The sequence below is a fragment of the Oncorhynchus kisutch genome, linkage group LG17 (assembly GCF_002021735.2).
Source record: "Oncorhynchus kisutch isolate 150728-3 linkage group LG17, Okis_V2, whole genome shotgun sequence".
In the NCBI taxonomy this organism is placed as follows: domain Eukaryota; kingdom Metazoa; phylum Chordata; class Actinopteri; order Salmoniformes; family Salmonidae; genus Oncorhynchus; species Oncorhynchus kisutch.
This window is the reverse complement of record NC_034190.2, coordinates 85,153,925-85,175,813: the sequence shown is the minus strand read 5'-3', so window position 1 is coordinate 85,175,813 and position 21,889 is coordinate 85,153,925. Positions and strand designations below refer to the sequence as shown.

Here is a 21,889-nt window from a genome sequence, read left to right as displayed (position 1 = left end):
TCTATCAGCGGTTCATTCATCGAATCATTGTGCAAATAATTTCAGATCTTATCCGTCTAACCGTTATAGGCAGTTGGGGATGAATGTCTCTAAATAGTAGCTGTTAAATCACAGGTTTGGAACAGACATCAATTATGGAACAGTATGGCAGTCACATCAATGTCTTCTCTATCAGAACATTGATGCAATTTAGGTGGCACATATGGAGCTGGAATCCCTAATGTTGTAAACTGGCACGACCGTTTGGGGTATTATAAACAAACAAAAAAGGTCACTCTAAAAACAAACAAACACTGGTTTTGTTTTCTATGTTACTGCAAAAACGACATGTTTACCGTTGATGCTCCTCTCCATACGAACATTCCTCCGTTTAAACAACAATTAACGACAACAATAACAAAAGCGTCGGGGCGAACAGTGAGATAGATATAACAGGCTTAATGTTGTACTCACCAGATCGTGGTTGGTAGAGTTGGAGTCTTCCTCAGGGAAAGGCTTGGACACCCCCAGCGCTATACAGTTAGCAAAGATGGCTATCAGGATGAAGATGTCAAAGGGTCTAGAGAGGAGAGTGGTCATGGAAACAACAAAAACAACCAAAAACAATCCATATTGAAATGAAAACGGATGTCCTGACTCTCTGTGGTCACTAAAGATCTCACCCCACTGGATACAGCCTCGTTCAAACAACATTGTTGACCTAATGGGTTATGAAAGGAGAAGTCAAGAGGACTGGGATGTGAAAACTTTGACTAATAGCAGTACTATTACAACAATACTACTACTACTACTACTGCTACTGCTATTACGAATACTGACTGTATACTACTACTACTGCTATTACTACTACAACAACAATAATACTACTACTAATAGCAGTACTACTACAACAATACTGCCTGTATACTACTACAACAACAACAATACTACTACTAATAGGAGTACTACAACAATACTGACTGTATACTACTACAACAATACTACTACTCATAGCAGTACTACAACAATACTGACTGTATACTACTACAACAATACTACTACTCATAGCAGTACTACAACAATACTGACTGTATACTACTACTACAACAACAACAACAATACTACTACTAATAGCAGTACTACAACAAAACTGACTGTATACTACTACTACAACAACAACAACAATACTACTACTCATAGCAGTACTACAACAAAACTGACAGTATACTACTACTACAACAACAACAACAATACTACTACTCATAGCAGTACTACAACAAAACTGACTGTATACTACTACAACAAAAATATTTATACTACTACTAGTAGTAGCACTACTACAACAACAACACTTACGGTAAGGTCCATAAGTATTTGGACAGTGACTCCGTCTGCATCATGTTGTCTCTGTGTGCCACCACAATGGATTCGAAAGGAAACGATCACGATGTGCTTGAAGTGCAGACTTTCATCTTCAATTTCAGGGTTTTGTCAAAATTGTTGTATGAACCGTGTAGGAATTACGACCATTTCTATACACAGCCCCCCCCCCCCCACACACACAAATACACAATTGTAGGGGCTCAAAAGTAATTGGACAAACTAACGTAATCATAAATTAAATTGTAAGTTTTAATACTTGGTTGCAAATCCTTTGCAGTCGATGACTGCCTGAAGTCTGGAACCCATAGACATCACCAGATGCTGGGTTTCTTCCCTGGTGATGCTCTGCCAGACCTTTACTACAGCTGTCTTCAGTTCCTGCTTGTTCTTGGGGAGTTTTGCCTTCAGCAAGTGAAATGCTAAATGCTCAATTGGATTCAGGTCAGGTGATTGACTTAGCCATTGCAGAACATTCCAATTATTTGCCTTAAAAAAAAAGGATTGGGTTGCTTTCGCAGTATTGCTTCGGGTCATTGTCCAGCTGCACTGTGAAGCGCCGTCCAATGAGTTTTGAAGCATTTGGCAGAATCTAAGCAGATAATATCATTAGCCCTAAACATTTCAGAATGCATCCTGCTGCTTTGGTCAGCAGTCACATCATCAATAAAATACAAGGGAACCAGTTCCACTGGCAGCCATACATGTCCACGCCATAACACCACCTCCTCCATGCTTCACAGATGAGGTGGTATGCTCTGATGATGAGCAGTACCTCCCCTTCTCCATAACACCACCTCCTCCATGCTTCACAGATGAAGTGGTATACTTTTGATCATGAACAGCTACTTCCCTTCTCCATACTCTTCTCTTCACATCATTCTGGTACAAGAAGATCTTTGCCTCATCTGTCCATAGGATGTTGTTCCAGAACTGTACAGAATTTTTTTTTTTAGATGTTGTTTTGGCCAACTCTAATCTGGTCTTCCTGTTTTTTTTAAGGCTTACCAATGGTTTACATCTTGTGATAAACCCTCTGTCTTTTACTCTGGTGAAGTCTTCTCTTGATTGTTAGATACACCTGGAGGGTGTTCTTGATCTGGACAACAGTTTTTTCTTCACTAGGCAAATAATTATTCTGTTATTAAATCCAAACAAAAACATTAGGTGTGGCCAAATCAACTATTTGGTACGTTCTCAAAAAGAAATATGGCACTGGAGAGCTCAGAGAGCACCAAAAGGCCCGGAAGACTTCCACCAAATATGTTTTCCGTGGTCTTCCGGGCCTTTCTGAGCTCTCCAGTGCCTTATTTCTTTTTAAGAACGTACCAAATAGTTGATTTGGCCACACCTAATGTTTTTATTCAGATTTTTTCAGCCTAATGACGGCTTGCTTCACTGGCAGTGACAGATCTTTGGCCTTCATGTTTGAGGGTTAACAGCAACAGATTCCAAATGTAAAAATGCCACACTTGAAGTGAACTCTATACCTTTTATCTAGTTACTTGTAAATGAACTAATGAGAGAATAACACACACCTGGCCATGGAACAGCTGATTAGCCAATTGTCCAATTACTTTTGGTCCCTTAAAAAAAGGGGGGCGGCATATATAAAAAGTGTTGTAATTCATACACTGTTCACCCGATTTGGATGAAAATATCCTCAAATTAAAGCTTTTTCATTTATTTATTTAACCAGGCAAGTCAGTTAAGAACACATTCTTATTTACAATGACGGCCTATTGGGATACAGTGGGTTAACTGCCTTGTTCAGGGGCAGGATGACAGATTTTTACCTTGTCAGCTCGGGAATTTGAACCAGCATCCTTTTCGGTTACATTGCCCAATGCTCAGCTCATATTTATTATTTACCTTCAACTCCAGCTGTGGCAGACAGCTAAAATAATAATAACTTGGAGAATGTCCAAATATGTATTGAACTGACTGTGTTGTATATTCTATGTAACTGCCTTAATGTTGCTGGAACTGGGAAGAGTAGCTGCTGCCTTGGCAGGAACTAATGGGGATCCATAATAAACCCCAGGAAGAGTAGCTGCTGCCTTGGCAGGAACTAATGGGGATCCATAATAAACCCCAGGAAGAGTAGCTGCTGCCTTGGCATGAACTAATGGGGATCCATAATAAACCCCAGGAAGAGTAGCTGCTGCCTTGGCATGAACTAATGGGGATCCATAATAAACCCCAGGAAGAGTAGCTGCTGCCTTGGCAGGAACTAATGGGGATCCATAATAAACCCCAGGAAGAGTAGCTGCTGCCTTGACAGGAACTAATGGGGATCCATAATAAACCCCAGGAAGAATAGCTGCTGCCTTGGCATAAACTAATGGGGATCCATGATAAACCCCAGGAAGAGTAGCTGCTGCCTTGGCAGGAACTCATGGGGATCCATAATAAACCCCAGGAAGAGTAGTTGCTGCCTTGGCAGGAACTAATGGGTTCCATAATAAACCCCAGGAAGAGTAGCTGCTGCCTTGGCAGGAACTAATGGGGATCCATAATAAACCCCAGGAAGAGTAGCTGCTGCCTTGGCAGGAACTAATGGGGATCCATAATAAACCCCCAGGAAGAGTAGCTGCTGCCTTGGCAGGAACTAATAGGGATCCATAATAAACACCAGGAAGAGTAGCTGCTGCCTTGGCAGGAACTTATGGGGATCCATAATAAACCCCAGGAAGAGTAGCTGCTGCCTTGTCAGGAACTAATAGGGATCCATAATAAACACCAGGAAGAGTAGCTGCTGCCTTGGCAGGAACTAATGGGGATCCTTAATAAACCCCAGGAAGAGTAGCTGCTGCCTTGGCAGGAACTAATGGGGATCCATAATAAACCCCAGGAAGAGTAGCTGCTGCCTTGGCAGGAACTCATGGGGATCCATAATAAACCCCAGGAAGAATAGCTGCTTCCTTGGCAGGAACTAATGGGGATCCATAATAAACCCGAGGAAGAGTAGCTGCTGCCTTGGCAGGAACTAATGGGGATCCATAATAAACCCCAGGAAGAGTAGCTGCTGCCTTGGCAGGAACTTATGGGGATCCATAATAAACCCCAGGAAGAGTAGCTGCTGCCTTGGCAGGAACTCATGGGGATCCTTAATAAACCCCAGGAAGAGTAGCTGCTGCCTTGGCAGGAACTCATGGGGATCCTTAATAAACCCCAGGAAGAGTAGCTGCTGCCTTGGCAGGAACTAATTGGGAATCCATAATAAACCCCAGGAAGAGTAGCTGCTGCCTTGGCAGGAACTCATGGGTATCCTTAATAAACCCCAGGAAGAGTAGCTGCTGCCTTGGCAGGAACTAATGGGGATCCATAATAAACCCCAGGAAGAGTAGCTGCTGCCTTGGCAGGAACTAATGGGGATCCTTAATGAACCCCAGGAAGAGTAGCTGCTGCCTTAACAGGAACTAATGGGGATCCTTAATAAACCCCAGGAAGAGTAGCTGCTGCCTTGGCAGGAACTATTGGGGATCCATAATAAACCCCAGGAAGAGTAGCTGCTGCCTTGGCAGGAACTAATGGGGATCCTTAATAAACCCCAGGAAGAGTAGCTGCTGCCTTGGCAGGAACTAATGGGGATCCATAATAAACCCCAGGAAGAGTAGCTGCTGCCTTGGCAGGAACTAATGGGGATCCTTAATAAACCCCAGGAAGAGTAGCTGCTGCCTTGGCAGGAACTAATGGGGATCCATAATAAACCCCAGGAAGAGTAGCTGCTGCCTTGGCAGGAACTAATGGGGATCCATAATAAACCCCAGGAAGAGTAGCTGCTGCCTTGGCATGAACTAATGGGGATCCATAATAAACCCCAGGAAGAGTAGCTGCTGCCTTGGCATGAACTAATGGGGATCCATAATAAACCCCAGGAAGAGTAGCTGCTGCCTTGGCAGGAACTAATGGGGATCCTTAATAAACCCCAGGAAGAGTAGCTGCTGCCTTGGCAGGAACTAATGGGGATCCATAATAAACCCCAGGAAGAGTAGCTGCTGCCTTGGCATGAACTAATGGGGATCCATAATAAACCCCAGGAAGAGTAGCTGCTGCCTTGGCAGGAACTAATGGGGATCCATAATAAACCCCAGGAAGAGTAGCTGCTGCCTTGACAGGAACTAATGGGGATCCATAATAAACCCCAGGAAGAGTAGCTGCTGCCTTGGCATAAACTAATGGGGATCCATGATAAACCCCAGGAAGAGTAGCTGCTGCCTTGGCAGGAACTAATGGGGATCCATAATAAACCCCAGGAAGAGTAGCTGCTGCCTTGGCAGGAACTAATGGGTTCCATAATAAACCCCAGGAAGAGTAGCTGCTGCCTTGGCAGGAACTAATGGAGATCCATAATAAACCCCAGGAAGAGTAGCTGCTGCCTTGGCAGGAACTAATGGGGATCCTTAATAAACCCCAGGAAGAGTAGCTGCTGCCTTGGCAGGAACTAATGGGGATCCATAATAAACCCCAGGAAGAGTAGCTGCTGCCTTGGCAGGAACTCATGGGGATCCATAATAAACCCCAGGAAGAGTAGCTGCTGCCTTGGCAGGAACTAATGGGGATCCATAATAAACCCCAGGAAGAGTAGCTGCTGCTGCTGCCTTGGCAGGAACTAATGGGGATCCATAATAAACCCCAGGAAGAGTAGCTGCTGCCTTGGCAGGAACTTATGGGGATCCATAATAAACCCCAGGAAGAGTAGCTGCTGCCTTGGCAGGAACTCATGGGGATCCTTAATAAACCCCAGGAAGAGTAGCTGCTGCCTTGGCAGGAACTCATGGGGATCCTTAATAAACCCCAGGAAGAGTAGCTGCTGCCTTGGCAGGAACTAATGGGGATCCATAATAAACCCCAGGAAGAGTAGCTGCTGCCTTGGCAGGAACTTATGGGGATCCATAATAAACCCCAGGAAGAGTAGCTCCTGCCTTGGCAGGAACTCATGGGGATCCTTAATAAACCCCAGGAAGAGTAGCTGCTGCCTTGGCAGGAACTCATGGGGATCCTTAATAAACCCCAGGAAGAGTAGCTGCTGCCTTGGCAGGAACTAATGGGGATCCATAATAAACCCCAGGAAGAGTAGCTGCTGCCTTGGCAGGAACTCATGGGGATCCTTAATAAACCCCAGGAAGAGTAGCTGCTGCCTTGGCAGGAACTAATGGGGATCCATAATAAACCCCAGGAAGAGTAGCTGCTGCCTTGGCAGGAACTAATGGGGATCCTTAATAAACCCCAGGAAGAGTAGCTGCTGCCTTGACAGGAACTAATGGGGATCCTTAATAAACCCCAGGAAGAGTAGCTGCTGCCTTGGCAGGAACTATTGGGGATCCATAATAAACCCCAGGAAGAGTAGCTGCTGCCTTGGCAGGAACTAATGGGGATCCTTAATAAACCCCAGGAAGAGTAGCTGCTGCCTTGGCAGGAACTAATGGGGATCCATAATAAACCCCAGGAAGAGTAGCTGCTGCCTTGGCAGGAACTAATGGGGATCCTTAATAAACTCCAGGAAGAGTAGCTGCTGCCTTGGCAGGAACTAATGGGGATCCATAATAAACCCCAGGAAGAGTAGCTGCTGCCTTGGCAGGAACTAATGGGGATCCATAATAAACCCCAGGAAGAGTAGCTGCTGCCTTGGCAGGAACTAATGGGGATCCATAATAAACCCCAGGAAGAGTAGCTGCTGCCTTGGCAGGAACTAATGGGGATCCATAATAAACCCCAGGAAGAGTAGCTGCTGCCTTGGCAGGAACTAATGGGGATCCATAATAAACCCCAGGAAGAGTAGCTGCTGCCTTGGCAGGAACTAGTGGGGATCCTTAATAAATACACATACAGATACACCAACATCAATACTACTACTTCTACTTGGACTACGACAAGAACAACCACAACAATACGTTTCCTACAACAACCACAGCAATGTTTATACTACAACATCAAAAACAATAATTATACTAATACTACTACTACTACAACTACAGCAACAATACTTATACTACAACAACAACAATAACAACAACATACACTAGACCAGTGTTTCTCAACCTCTGATAAAGTCCTCATCACTCTCTGTCCTCTCACACAGGCCTTTTCTCATTTGGGAATAAAATCTTTCCTCCGACCTCTCTCCTCCGTCCTCTCTCCTCCACTTTAGACATTTATTTAGTAATCCACCTCTGTAAATTTAATTTGCCCGATGAAGTGAAGAAGGAGTCTCATTTCATACAAACACATTTTTTGTACACATTCCCTCTCTTCGGCGCCTATCCTCAATTACCTTTTACCTTTTTCAAATGGAGGCTAGAGAGGATGGAGGAGAAAGGACACAGGAGCTGAGAAAATTCAATTGAGAAAAGGCCACACTTGCTTTCTCTCTCTCATCTCTCATCTCTCTCTCCACCCCTCTCTCTCTCTCCACCTCTCTTTCTCCCCTCTCCGTCTCCCTCTTTCTCCCTCTGACTCTCTAGCTAACCAACCGGCCCCTCAGGTAGTTGTCTTCTCTATTAACTCGGACTGAACTAGAACTCACCTTTAGAATAATAAGTGGTTTGAATCTGGGTCGTCTTCATGCCACATGCCTGGCAACTCAGACTGGTATCATAGACTAGACGTAACATTGTAAACGTAAAGTATAATACCTTATGTTTGGTATGGTTACATAAGACAGAAGGTTACTTAAAGACATGAATGAAAAAAGGGTAGTTGGTCGTGGTGGATGGGTGGGCGTAGATAACGCCTAGCAACCCAAGGGTTGTTTGAATCTCATCACGGACAACTTTAGCATTTTAGCTAATTAGCAACTTTGTAACTACTTACTACTTCTTAGGTACTTTGCAACTACTTAGCATGTTAGCTAACCCTTCTCCAAACACTAACATGAACCGTTTTAGCTAACCCTTTCCCAAACACTAAACTTAACCAATTAACCTAATCCTAACCTTAACCATTAGCCCCTAAATCCTAGACAAGCTAGCGTTAGCCAGCTAGCTAATGTTACTGTTAGCCACCTAGCCACCCATAGCTAACATTAGCCACAACAAATTGGAATTCATAACCTATCATACAAAATGGATAATGGACATCCACAAATTAATACATACCATACGAAATGTAACATATCATACTACATGGAGTGTCTCGGTTTTACGTACAGAATAATACAAAATGCTCTGAGACCAGGTTGGGTAACTTGGTCTACTTTTCTGTGTATTGTGTGTCTGTTAAGTAAGTTAGCTCTAGTGAGTGTCAATGTTTTCCCCACTGGTAATAATTTCAATGTGGAAATGTGGGTAATATTTGGTTGAAACGTTGACCAACCTTTATTCACCCACTCAAAAAAACAGCCAAAGGATTGTTGAATGCCTAATGTTTATCACTATGCTTTCAGCCTGTCCCACCCTGATCTATTTCACCTGTCTTTGTGCTTGTATCCACCCCCCTCCAGGTGTCGCCCATCTTCCCCATTATCCCCAGTGTATTTATACCTGTGTCCTCTGTTTGTCTGTTGCCAGTTTGTCTTGTTTTGTCAAGTCAACCAGTGTGTTTTTTTCCGTGCTCCTGTTTATCCTATTCTGTGTTTTTCTAGTCCTCCCGGTTCTGACCTTAGCCTGCCCTGACACTGAGTCCGCCTACCTGACCATTCAGCCTGCCCTGACCTCGAGCCTGCCTACCACTCTGTTCCGCCTGGACTCTGACCTGGTTTTTGATATTTTGCCTGTCCACAAACTGTCTCTCGCCCCTTTGTTTATAATAAATATCATGGACTAGAACCATCTGCCTCCCAGCTGCATCTGGGTCTCGCCGTTTATCGTTATACAACCATCTAAAAGCACAACCAAATTCCAATCGGAAAAAAAGTCAGATTTTTGGTTTAGCTGCATCAAATCAGTCTTTATTTAACGTGCATTTAAAGTTTGATTAAGTCCTATTCTTTAACTTCGATTTTTTTTGGGTTGAGATGGAACGTAAAATCCAACAAATCAATTATTTGTTTGTATTAATCATTCATTTGTATTATTCAACTGGAATTAGATCCAGACTAAGTCAGTGGCACAGACGCAACTCTCCAATCAGAACATCTCCTTCAAAATGTTAATATTTGGTTGCCTTGACAACCAAACGCAATTCAACATCTAGTTTGTCTAAAAAGGAATCATGTATATGTTGGATTCACGTCTCCATCTCAACCAAAAATCGACATTTAAAAATGTGACTAAATCTAATTTAATCTAAACTTTAAATGCATTTTAAATAAAGTTTGATTTGATGTTCTTTAACTTTCAATTTAAAATCAACCAGAGCTTTAAACCCTAGGCCTAAATGTATTGTCTATTTTTAGTTGAACTCTGGGTTGAATTGAAAACAATAGTTGTTGATAACTTTGCAAATGCTTTAGAGGCCTAAATAGTATCATTAATGATATATGATTTATAGATTATGGTTACATTTCATTTGCTCTGTTGAACCTACACTGTGGAATGAATTCGATCAACAGCGGATCTAAGTAGAGATATCTCAATAATAATTTTCACAATAGCACATTGGTAATAGTCAGTGACAAAACTCATAGCTAAACTGGGCTTAGTTAAAACCCTGGATTGGGATAGCTGTAGATACATCATCTCTCCAGTAGGAGGTGCTGTAGATACATAATCTCTCCAGTAGGAGGAGCTGGAGATAGATCAACTCTCCAGTAGGAGGTGCTGTAAATACATCAACTCTCCAGTAGGAGGCGCTGGAGATAGATCAACTCCCCAGTAGGAGGTGCTGTAAATACATCAACTCTCCAGTAGGAGGAGCTGGAGATAGATCAACTCTCCAGTAGGAGGTGCTGTAAATACATCAACTCTCCAGTAGGAGGAGCTGTAAATACATCAACTCTCCAGTAGGAGGAGCTGGAGATAGATCAACTCTCCAGTAGGAGGTGCTGTAGATAGACCAACTCTCCAGTAGGAGGTGCTGTAGATACATCAACTCTCCAGTAGGCGGTGCTGTAAATACATCAACTCTCCAGTAGGAGGAGCTGGAGATAGATCAACTCTCCAGTAGGATTTGCTGTAGATAGACCAACTCTCCAGTAGGAGGTGCTGTAGATAGATCAACTCTCCAACTCTCCAGTAGGAGGTGCTATAGATACATCAGCTGTTCCAAGTGCTACTGCAAACCAATCAGCTGTTCCAAGTGATACTGCAAACCAATCAGCTGTTCCAAGTGCTACTGCAAACCAATCAGCTGTTCCAAGTGCTACTGCAAACCAATCAGCTGTTCCACGTGCTACTGCAAACCAATCAGCTGTTCCAAGTGATACTGCAAACCAATCAGCTGTTCCAAGTGCTACTGCAAACCAATCAGCTGTTCCAAGTGCTACTGCAAACCAATCAGCTGTTCCAAGTGCTACTGCAAACCAATCAGCTATTCCAAGTGCTACTGCAAACCAATCAGCTGTTCCAAGTGCTACTGCAAACCAATCTTAGTAGGTAAAGGATACTTCCACTCTACAATGGAGAGCGCGGCCCTGCGTATGGGGTTGTTGAGTTTGAGGCAGTAAAGGGCTCTGGGCGCTCTCTGGACCTTGTCAGAACCCTGTACCACTTTCTTATTATGATGGCTCTTCTTCCTCTGGGTCCCCGTGGAACTGGTCGTAGAATGGAGTGTGTCCGTCCTCGTCATCTTCACTCCTCCGTTTTCGGCCATACTGTCCTCCGTCCACTCCGCGTCTCCTTTCGTCTCCCCTCCCTCATCCCCCTCTCCTCCCTCCTCCTCCTCCTCCTCCTCCTCTTCTCCCTCTTCTCCCTCTCCTCCACCCTCCTCTCCTTCGTCTGTGTTGGTGTACCCGTTCCGGCCATTGTCTGAGGAAGAGGAGGAAGTGAAGGAAGAGGAGAGAGTTAGACCAAAATCAGGAGAATTTGACTCCTTCATGGGTTAGGTTACTCCCAGTAGAGATAGTCCAATGTAAAGAGTTATTTAAATCAATAGTACCATGTTCCTCTCTGTTCTGTGTTTGTGTTTCTAAATCCACTGAAAACCATAAAACCCAGTTAACCCCATCCCCCACCTCAACCTTAAACCTAACCCTATCCCTAACCCTTAAAAAAACACATTTTGTTTAAGTGTGTCTTGATCATGTTCAGTCAGTGGACATTAGACAACTGAAGAACTTAGATTAGATTTTTTTTTTAAATTGTAATGAGTTTGTATCAGTCCAGTCATTTTTATAAGAGCTTTGGTAGACCTTACATTGAAATCAAGACAATCTTGTTTTCCTCATAACCTAACCTGACGGATCACATAATATCTTACAGCAACATGCTGAATCTTGAGAACTTGAAGAACTCAGATAGATAAATACATTTGTATGCTCTGAAGGATGGGGTGTCGTTCAATGCGTGAGACTCCACAGTAAGCAAGGCTATAAGCAGGGTTAGAATGGTAATACAGAGTAGTTAATAGGTGAAAACAACCATATTGTAGAGAACAGCTGTGACCTATTTCTCCGGAGCCGAAGCAGAGCAGAGCAGAGAGGAGCAGAGAGAAGAGAGGAACAGAGAGGAACAGAGAGGAGCAGAGAGGGACAGAGAGGAACAGAGAGGAGCAGAGAGAAGAGAGGAGCAGAGAGGAGCAGAGAGGAGCAGAGAGGAACAGAGAGGAGCAGAGAGCAGAGAGGAACAGAGAGGAACAGAGAGGGGCAGAGAGGGACAGAGAGGAACAGAGAGGAGCAGAGAGAAGAGAGGAGCAGAGAGGAGCAGAGAGGAACAGAGAGGAGCAGAGAGGGACAGAGAGGAACAGAGAGAAGAGAGGAGCAGAGAAGAGCAGAGAGGAGCAGAGAGGGACAGAGAGGAGCAGAGAGAAGAGAGGAGCAGGCATAGAGGAGCAGAGAGGAACAGAGAGGAGCAGAGAGGGACAGAGAGGGACAGAGAGGGACAGAGAGGAACAGAGAGCAGAGAGAAGAGAGGAGCAGAGAGCAGAGAGGAGCAGAGAGGGACAGAGAGGAGCAGATAGGGACAGAGAGGAGCAGAGAGGGACAGAGAGGAGCAGAGAGGGACAGAGAGGAGCAGAGAGAACAGAGAGGAGCAGAGAGGAGCAGAGAGAAGAGAGGAGCAGAGAGGGACAGAGAGGAGCAGAGAGAAGAGAGGAGCAGGCAGAGAGGAGCAGCAGAGAGAAGCACAGAGGAGCAGAGAGGAACAGAGAGGAGCAGAGAGGAGCAGAAAGGAGCAGAGAGGGACAGAGAGGAACAGAGAAGAGCAGAGAGAAGAGAGGAGCAGAGAAGAGCAGAGAGGAGCAGAGAGGGACAGAGAGGAGCAGAGAGAAGAGAGGAGCAGGCAGAGAGGAGCAGAGAGGAACAGAGAGGAGCAGAGAGGAGCAGAGAGGGACAGAGAGGAGCAGAGAGCAGAGAGGAGCAGAGAGGGACAGAGAGGAGCAGAGAGGGACAGAGAGGGACAGAGAGGAGCAGAGAGGGACAGAGAGGAGCAGAGAGGGACAGAGAGGAGCAGAGAAGAGCAGAGAGGAGCAGAGAGGGACAGAGAGGAGCAGAGAGGGACAGAGAGGAGCAGAGAGGAACAGAGAGGAGCAGAGAGGAACAGAGAGGAACAGAGAGAAGAGAGGAGCAGAGAAGAGCAGAGAGGAGCAGAGAGGGACAGAGAGGAGCAGAGAGAAGAGAGGAGCAGGCAGAGAGGAGCAGAGAGGAACAGAGAGGAGCAGAGAGGAGCAGAGAGGGACAGAGAGGGACAGAGAGGGACAGAGAGGAGCAGAGAGGAACAGAGAGCAGAGAGAAGAGAGGAGCAGAGAGGCACAGAAAGGAGCAGATTGGGACAGCGAGGAGCAGAGAGAACAGAGAGGAGCAGAGAGAACAGAGAGGAGCAGAGAGGAGCAGAGAGGAACAGAGAGGAGCAGAGAGAAGCACAGAGGAGCAGAGAGGAACAGAGAGGAGCAGAGAGGAGCAGAGAGGAACAGAGAGGAGCAGAGAGAAGAGAGGAGCAGGCAGAGAGGAGCAGAGAGGAACAGAGAGGAGCAGAGAGGAGCAGAGAGGGACAGAGAGGAGCAGAGAGGAACAGAGAGCAGAGCGAAGAGAGGAGCAGAGAGGCACAGAAAGGAGCAGATAGGGACAGTGAGGAGCAGAGAGGGACAGAGAGGAGCAGAGAGGGACAGAGAGGAGCAGAGAGAACAGAGAGGAGCAGAGAGAACAGAGAGGAGCAGAGAGGAGCAGAGAGGAACAGAGAGGAGCAGAGAGAACAGAGAGGAGCAGAGAGAACAGAGAGGAGCAGAGAGGAGCAGAGAGGAACAGAGAGGAGCAGAGAGAAGCACAGAGGAGCAGAGAGGAACAGAGAGGAGCAGAGAGGAGCAGAGAGAAGCACAGAGGAGCAGAGAGGAACAGAGAGGAGCAGAGAGAAGCACAGAGGAGCAGAGAGGAGCAGAGAGGGACAGAGAGGAGCAGAGAGGGACAGAGAGGGACAGAGAGAAGAGAGGAGCAGAGAGGAACAGAGAGGAGCAGAGAGGGACAGAGAGGAGCAGAGAGGAACAGAGAGGAGCAGAGAGGAACAGAGAGGAGCAGAGAGGGACAGAGAGGAACAGAGAGGAGCAGAGAGGAACAGAGAGGAGCAGAGAGGGACAGAGAGGAGCAGAGAGGGACAGAGAGGAGCAGAGAGGGACAGAGAGGGACAGAGAGAAGAGAGGAGCAGAGAGAAGAGAGGAGCAGAGAGAAGAGAGAGAGTCAGAGTGTGTGAGGGAGGGAGAGAGTCAAAGTGTGTGAGGGAGGGAGAGAGAGAGTCAGAGTGTGTGAGAGAGGGAGAGAGAGAGTCAGAGTGCGTGAGGGAGAGAGAGATAGTCAGAGTGTGTGAGAGAGGGAGAGAGAGAGTCAGAGTGCGTGAGGGAGGGAGAGAGAGAGTCAGAGTGTGTGACAGAGGGAGAGAGAGAGTCAGAGTGTGTGAGGGAGGGAGAGTGAGAGAGTCAGAGTGTGTGAGTTAGGGAGAGTGGAACATGCACTAATAGCTTATATGAATCATATTTTTTATCATGATGGTTCCTGGGCTGCAGTGAGATTGAGGGAATCCTAACAGACGTTGATAACACTGTTCTCAGTAAAACCTGTCAAGGAGCATTAAATTGAGCCAAAAGCAGTGGGAGAAACTCCTGTAAAAAGTTCAATAGGTATTAGGTTAAGTACTCAAGACTGATAGGGAGGTCGTTTCAATGGTAATACGCTGCTCGTTTTGGAAGATATTAACTCTGTTCATTGGAAGGATGTCAGAGTTGATGCTCCTGGTGCTACACAGTATGTTTTAGCTGTCACACAGGAACAGGGCCTTAGCTACAGCTCTATTCGTATTTATTAAGGATATTAACCCTTCCTGCCAAGGCAGCAGCTACTCTTCCTGGGGTTTATTATGGATCCCCATGAGTTCCTGCCAAGGCAGCAGCTACTCTTCCTGGGGTTTATTATGGATCCCCATGAGTTCCTGCCAAGGCAGCAGCTACTCTTCCTGGGGTTTATTAAGGATCCCCATGAGTTCCTGCCAAGGCAGCAGCTACTCTTCCTGGGGTTTATTAAGGATCCCCATGAGTTCCTGCCAAGGCAGCAGCTACTCTTCCTGGGGTTTATTATGGATCCCCATTAGTTCCTGCCAAGGCAGCAGCTACTCTTCCTGGGGTTTATTATGGATCCCCATTAGTTCCTGCCAAGGCAGCAGCTACTCTTCCTGGGGTTTATTATGGATCCCCATTAGTTCCTGCCAAGGCAGCAGCTACTCTTCCTGGGGTTTATTATGGATCCCTATTAGTTCCTGCCAAGGCAGCAGCTACTCTTCCTGGGGTTTATTATGGATCCCCATGAGTTCCTGCCAAGGCAGCAGCTACTCTTCCTGGGGTTTATTATGGATCCCCATGAGTTCCTGCAGCTACTCTTCCTGGATTCCAGCAACATAAAAACTTCTTCAGGCTAGTTTCCGCCTGACTTACGTGCCCAAAGTAAACTGCCTGTTGCTCAGGCCCTAAAGCCAGGATATGCATATAATTGGTACCATTGGAAAGAAAACACACTGAAGTTTGTAGAAATGTTAAAATAATGTAAGAGACTATAACACAATAGATATGGTAGGAGAAAATCCAAAGAAAAACCAACCAGAATTTTTTTTTGAGAGAGCCCATGCTCTTCCAATGGAACATTTCGGGAAATCATTAAATCTAGCTCCCAGTGTGCAATTCCAATGGCTTCCACTGGGAGTCAGTAGTCTTTGTTCAAGGTTTCAGGCTTGTTTCTTCCAAAACGAGGAAGAATAATGATTTTTTTGTACAGGGACACAGACTAGTGTATATGTGCGCAACGAAGAGGACACAGACCTCCTAATATTGTTTTCCTTTTGAACATATTTCTTTCCGTATTAAATATTATAGTTTAATTACATTTTAGGGTAACTGAGGATTAAATAGAAACGTATTTTGACTTGTTTTAACAAAGTTTAGCGGTAGCTTTTTGGATTCCTTTCTCTGCAGGTTGAACGAGTGGATTACTCAAATCGATGGCGCCAAGTAAACAGACTTTTTGGGATATAAAGAAGGATTTTATCAAAACAACACTACATGTTATAACTGGACCCTTTGGATGACAAATCAGAGGAAGACTTTCAAGACATAACCCTAACCCTCATGAAAACATAACCCTAATTCAGCTGAAGACATAACCCTAACCCTGTTGAATACATAATCATAACCCTGTTGAAGACATAACCTACCCCTGTTGAAGACATAACCCTAACCCTGTTGAAGACATAACCCTAACCCTGTTGAAGACATAACCCTATCCCTGTTGAAGACATAACCCTAACCCTCATGAAAACATAACCCTAATTCAGTTGAAGACATAACCCTAACCCTGTTGAATACACAATCATACCCCTGTTGAAGACATGACCCTAACCCTAACCCTGTTGAAAACATAAACATATCCCTGTTCAAGGCATAACCCTAACCCTGTTGAAGACATAACCCTAACCCTGTTGAAGACATAACACTGACCCTGTTGAAGACATAACCCTAACCCTGTTGAAGACATAACCCTGACCCTGTTGAAGACATAACCCTGACCCTGTTGAAGACATAACCTTAACCCTGTTGAAGACATAACCCTAACCCTGTTGAAGACATAACCCTATCCCTGTTGAAGACATAACCCTAACCATGTTGAAGACATAACCCTAACCCTGTTGAAGACATAACCCTGACCCTGTTGAAGACATAACCCTAACCCTGTTGAAGACATAACCATATCCCTGTTGAAGACATAACCCTAACCCTGTTGAAGACATAACCCTATCCCTGTTGAAGACATAACCCTGACCCTGTTGAAGACATAACCCTAACCCTGTTGAAGACATAACCCTGACCCTGTTGAAGACATAAACCTTACCGTAACCCTGTTGAAGACATAACCCTGACCCTGTTGAAGACATAACCCTGACCCTGTTGAAGACATAACCCTGACCCTGTTGAAGACATAACCCTGACCCTGTTGAAGACATAACCCTAACCCTGTTGAAGACATAACCCTAACCCTGTTGAAGACATAACCCTAACCCTGTTGAAGACATAACCCTAACCCTAACCCTGTTGAAGACATAACCCTGACCCTGTTGAAGACATAACCCTAACCCTGTTGATGACATAACCCTATCCCTGTTGAAGACATAACCCTGACCCTGTTGAAGACATAACCCTGACCCTGTTGAAAACATAACCCTGACCCTGTTGAAAACATAACCCTGACCCTGTTGAAGACATAACCCTATCCCTGTTGAAGACATAACCCTGATCCTGTTGAAGACATAACCCTGACCCTGTTGAAGACATAACCCTGACCCTGTTCGAAGACATAACCCTATCCCTGTTGAAGACATAACCCTGACCCTGTTGAAGACATACCCCTAACCCTGTTGAAGACATAACCCTGACCCTGTTGAAGACATAACCCTGACCCTGTTGAAGACATAACCCTAACCCTGTTGATGACATAACCCTGACCCTGTTGAAGACATAACCCTGACCCTGTTGAAGACATAACCCTGACCCTGTTGAAAACATAACCCTAACCCTGTTGAAGACATAACCACAACCCTGTTGAAGACATAACCCTGACCCTGTTGAAAACATAACCCTGACCCTGTTGAAGACATAACCCTGACCCTGTTGAAGACATAACCCTAACCCTGTTGAAGACATAACCCTAACCCTGTTGAAGACATAACCCTGACCCTGTTGAAGACATAACCCTAACCCTGTTGAAGACATAACCCTGACCCTGTTGAAGACATAACCCTAACCCTGTTGAAGACATAACCCTGACCCTGTTGAAGACATAACCCTGACCCTGTTGAAGACATAACCCTAACCCTGTTGAAGACTTAACCCTAACCCTGTTGAAGACATAACCCTGACCCTGTTGAAGACATAACCCTAACCCTGTTGAAGACATAACCCTGACCCTGTTGAAGACATAACCCAGACCCCATTGAAGACATAACCCTGACCCTGTTGAAGACATAACCCTGACCCTGTTGAAGACATAACCCAGACCCTGTTGAAGACATAACCCTAACCCTGTTGAAGACATAACCCTGACCCTGTTGAAGACGTAACCCTAACCCTAACCCCTTTGAAGACATAATCCTAACCCTGTTGAAGACATAACCCTAACCCTGTTGAAGACATAACCCAGACCCTGTTGAAGACATAACCCAGACCCTGTTGAAGACATAACCCTAACCCTGTTGAAGACATAACCCTGACCCTGTTGAAGACATAACCCTAACCCTAACCCCTTTGAAAACATAACCCTAACCCTGTTGAAGACATAACCCTGACCCTGTTGAAGACATAACCCTAACCCTGTTGAAGACATAACCCTAACCCTGTTTAACCCACATCTTAAGTAGCCATAATTATAATGTTAAATTTATGTTTTCATTTTTTTCATTTTTTTTCAACTGTGCTGCTAACCACAGCCTACATCTCCCCATGAAGGATATCCTGCTAACCACAGCCTACATCTCCCCATGAAGGATATCCTGCTAACCACAGCCTACATCTCCCCATGAAGGATATCCTGCTAACCACAGCCTACATCTCCCCATGAAGGATATCCTGCTAACCACAGCCTACATCTCCCCATGAAGGATATCCTGCTAACCACAGCCTACATCTCCCCATGAAGGATATCCTGCTAACCACAGCCTACATCTCCCCATGAAGGATATCCTGCTAACCACAGCCTACATCTCCCCATGAAGGATATCCTGCTAACCACAGCCTACATCTCCCCATGAAGGATATCCTGCTAACCACAGCCTACATCTCCCCATGAAGGATATCCTTAAAAGTCTGTCAAATAATTGACCCTGCTCCTTTGAAAGGAGAGATATTTCTGTGAAGACATAACCCTAACCCCTGTTGAAGACATAACCCTAACCCTGTTGAAGACATAACCCTAACCCTGACCCTGTTGAAGACATAACCCTAACCCTAACCCTAACCCTAACCCTGTTGAAGACATAACCCTAACCCTGTTGAAGACATAACCCTAACCCTGTTGAAGACATAACCCTGACCCTGTTGAAGACATAACCCTAACCCTGTTGAAGACATAACCCTAACCCTGTTGAAGACATAACCCTGACCCTGTTGAAGACATAACCCAGACCCTGTTGAAGACATAACCCTAACCCTGTTGAAGACATAACCCTGACCCTGTTGAAGACATAACCCTAACCCTAACCCTGTTGAAGACATAACCCTGACCCTGTTGAAGACATAACCCTAACCCCTGTTGAAGACATAACCCTGTTGAAGACATGACCCTAACCCCTAACCCTGTTGAAAACATAAGAATATCCCTGTTCAAGGCATAACCCTAACCCTGTTGATTACATAACCCTAACCCTCATGAAAACATGAAAACATAACCCTAATTCAGTTGAAAAATAATAATAATAAATAATAATAATAATGATGTCAACAGTTCGGTTCTGCATGAGAGAAACCACAAGATGGGCTGCTGCAGTGTATTTGAAACGGTTTCTTAATCCTGGTCCTGGGGACCCACCAGCACTACACACTAACAACATCTTTGATAAGTGGAATCAGGTGTGCAGCGCTAGAGGACACGCTAACATGTGCAACCACTTTAGTGTCCTCGGGACTACGATGCGTACTATTGTTTATTACCTTATTTTAAAACTGCGTACGGAATGAATGTAAAGCGGTAGAAATACGTTATTGGACACGGTTTGGTTATTGGATACCAGGGTGGTATTTAGTGAATGAAATGCAGAGAAATTATAACTGTAAGAGAAAACGTGGCATTTACAACCAGGTGCCGATATGTCAATATTCACTGCATCACACAACAATAAGCACATATTAATTATCCCCTTGAGGTTTGATGAAGTACTCACCATTATTTTCTGTACTATTTACCTGTTGTCACATTAGATTTGCGCCAATGCACATTCAGAAAGAGAACAAATACAGTCATTGAAGTGAACCATCAAAAGAAGATACTGAAACGGCTATATTGCACTGTGTCTGTGTGGTAAAAATGTACAAGAATATTCATCCATCTATAAGGTCATTGACAAAATAACTGTCAAATGTCTCACTTTTAAAAAACATTTTTTTTGTTGTAAATCATCAACGGCTTTAGGCTACTGTCCATTGTCACAACTTGTAGGTTTAAAAAAAAAAACTATAGCCTTCATGTTTTCGTTTTAGTTACACGGCATAGAGATTTGAGTTGGTTAGGTTCTGTCAATGTCAACGGGAGAAATGCAGGCCACAAACGTATGTGAGAGAAACAGCTGTCCACATCTGCCGAAAGGTGACGCGTAACGAAATGTAGGTCTGCCGTTTTTCTCTACTCTCATTTATCCATAGTTGTAATCTGAATTTAAAAGCAATAGTTATAGAAAATTCTGACTTCCGATCGACACTGAATCGACAAAAATAAATAATGTCCCATAAAGTTGCGCTTCTCTAGAGATCCGTTTATTAAGTCTAAAAATAGGTACTACGAATGAAGCAAACATTTGGATAGAAAATAAATAATTCAAAATGAAAAATATACACAACATGTTCTGTATTAAATTGAAAATAAGATGTAAACAGTGAATTATTGATGACAATATTCTTACTTTTGCGATTGTCCTCATACATGTCGGGGATTGTTGCCTTCAGCTGATCGCAGAGAAATGCATTATCCTCAGACAGGAGTTGACTTTTTCCACTGTTTAGTCCACGTTTATATCCCAATAGAAATCTCTCCAAGTTTACATGTTTATATATTACAAATAAATACACGCGAACTTGTTTACATTTTCAATGGGGTTTCAGCTTCATTCCAAAATTATTTCCATAATAACGTCAGATCAATTAGCAACCGTTTGAATGAAACAGTAGTAGTATACAAAAGGAGAATCCGTCGACTTGTGGTGATTTTAAAAGCCTAGTGTTGATTCTTTTAAAAATAAGAAATATATTGCAAATCCTTTCACATTAATCTCACTGGGTTTTCTCTGTTCACTATCTGTCTCCGTATTTAAGCCATCAATTCAGGATTAAAGAAAAAATGTAGTCCTTTAAAGGGGATGGAAGCCTAGAAACTTATTAAAGGCAGGGACGCGCTCGGCGGCAGAAGGTTAAATTACATGACGACAAAAAATTCTGTGCTTAGATAAAGTCAGCCGATTTGTAACCCAATGTTGTTGAAACAAATTGCTGTTATTACCTTCTTATTAACACTTTATAAATTATATGAATATCATAAGTAGCATACAAATTAATCACTAAAACATTATGGCATTTTTTTGGTCTTTGATGATATGACTACAATTTTCTCAAACATTTAATGGATTTCGTTTTCTCATAGTCAATATTTAACCATTGATCGAGTACACATCCAAGATGGAATTTCTCCTCTATGACAGGGCAGCAGGTGTAATGATACCTAGTCATGAATGCATTCAACTGAAATGTGTCTTCCACATTTAACCCAAACCTCTCTCTCTCTCTCTCTCTCTCTTTCTACTCTCTCTCTCTCTCTCTACTCTCTTTCTCTCTCTCTCTCTCTCGCTCCTTCTACTCTCTCTCTCTCTCTCTCTCTCTCTCTCTCTCTCTCTCTCTCTCTCTCTTTCTCTCTCTCCTCTCTCTCTCTCTCTCTCTCTCTCTCTCTCTCTCTCTCTCTCTCTCTCTCCTCTCTCTCTCTCTCTCTCTCTCTCTCTCTCTCTCTGTGATGATGAAATGAATCACACACACAATTTCTCATCAGTACAGTAGCCAGCCACAGAACACACCCATGTACGCCTGTACAGCACACGTTTATTGAAAGTGTTGGGCAGAGCAAATAACATCCAATCCGATCTGGGTTAAATTCATTCCAAAAATATAGAACCTCAAAGAGTTTAGATTAGATTGAAAAAATAAATACAAATAAATAATCAAAGACGAAAAATTGCTGAACTGGGTAGGCTACTAGGAATAACTGTTGAGTTAG

The 21,889-nt window shown here is 44.2% G+C and overlaps 1 protein-coding gene across 1 annotated transcript in view; it reads right to left on the bottom strand.

Moving 5' to 3' along the window:
- Positions 1–20,932, bottom strand: part of LOC109885052 (voltage-dependent L-type calcium channel subunit alpha-1F-like) — a 147,989-nt gene extending 127,057 nt beyond the window's left edge. Inside the window, 3 exon segments of the mRNA XM_031793359.1 lie at positions 454–559; positions 10,847–11,207; positions 20,532–20,932. Of these exon segments, the coding sequence (XP_031649219.1) occupies positions 454–559; positions 10,847–11,207; positions 20,532–20,553 (489 nt within the window). The 5' untranslated portion in view covers positions 20,554–20,932.
- Between the last annotated feature and the right edge of the window lie 957 nt (positions 20,933–21,889).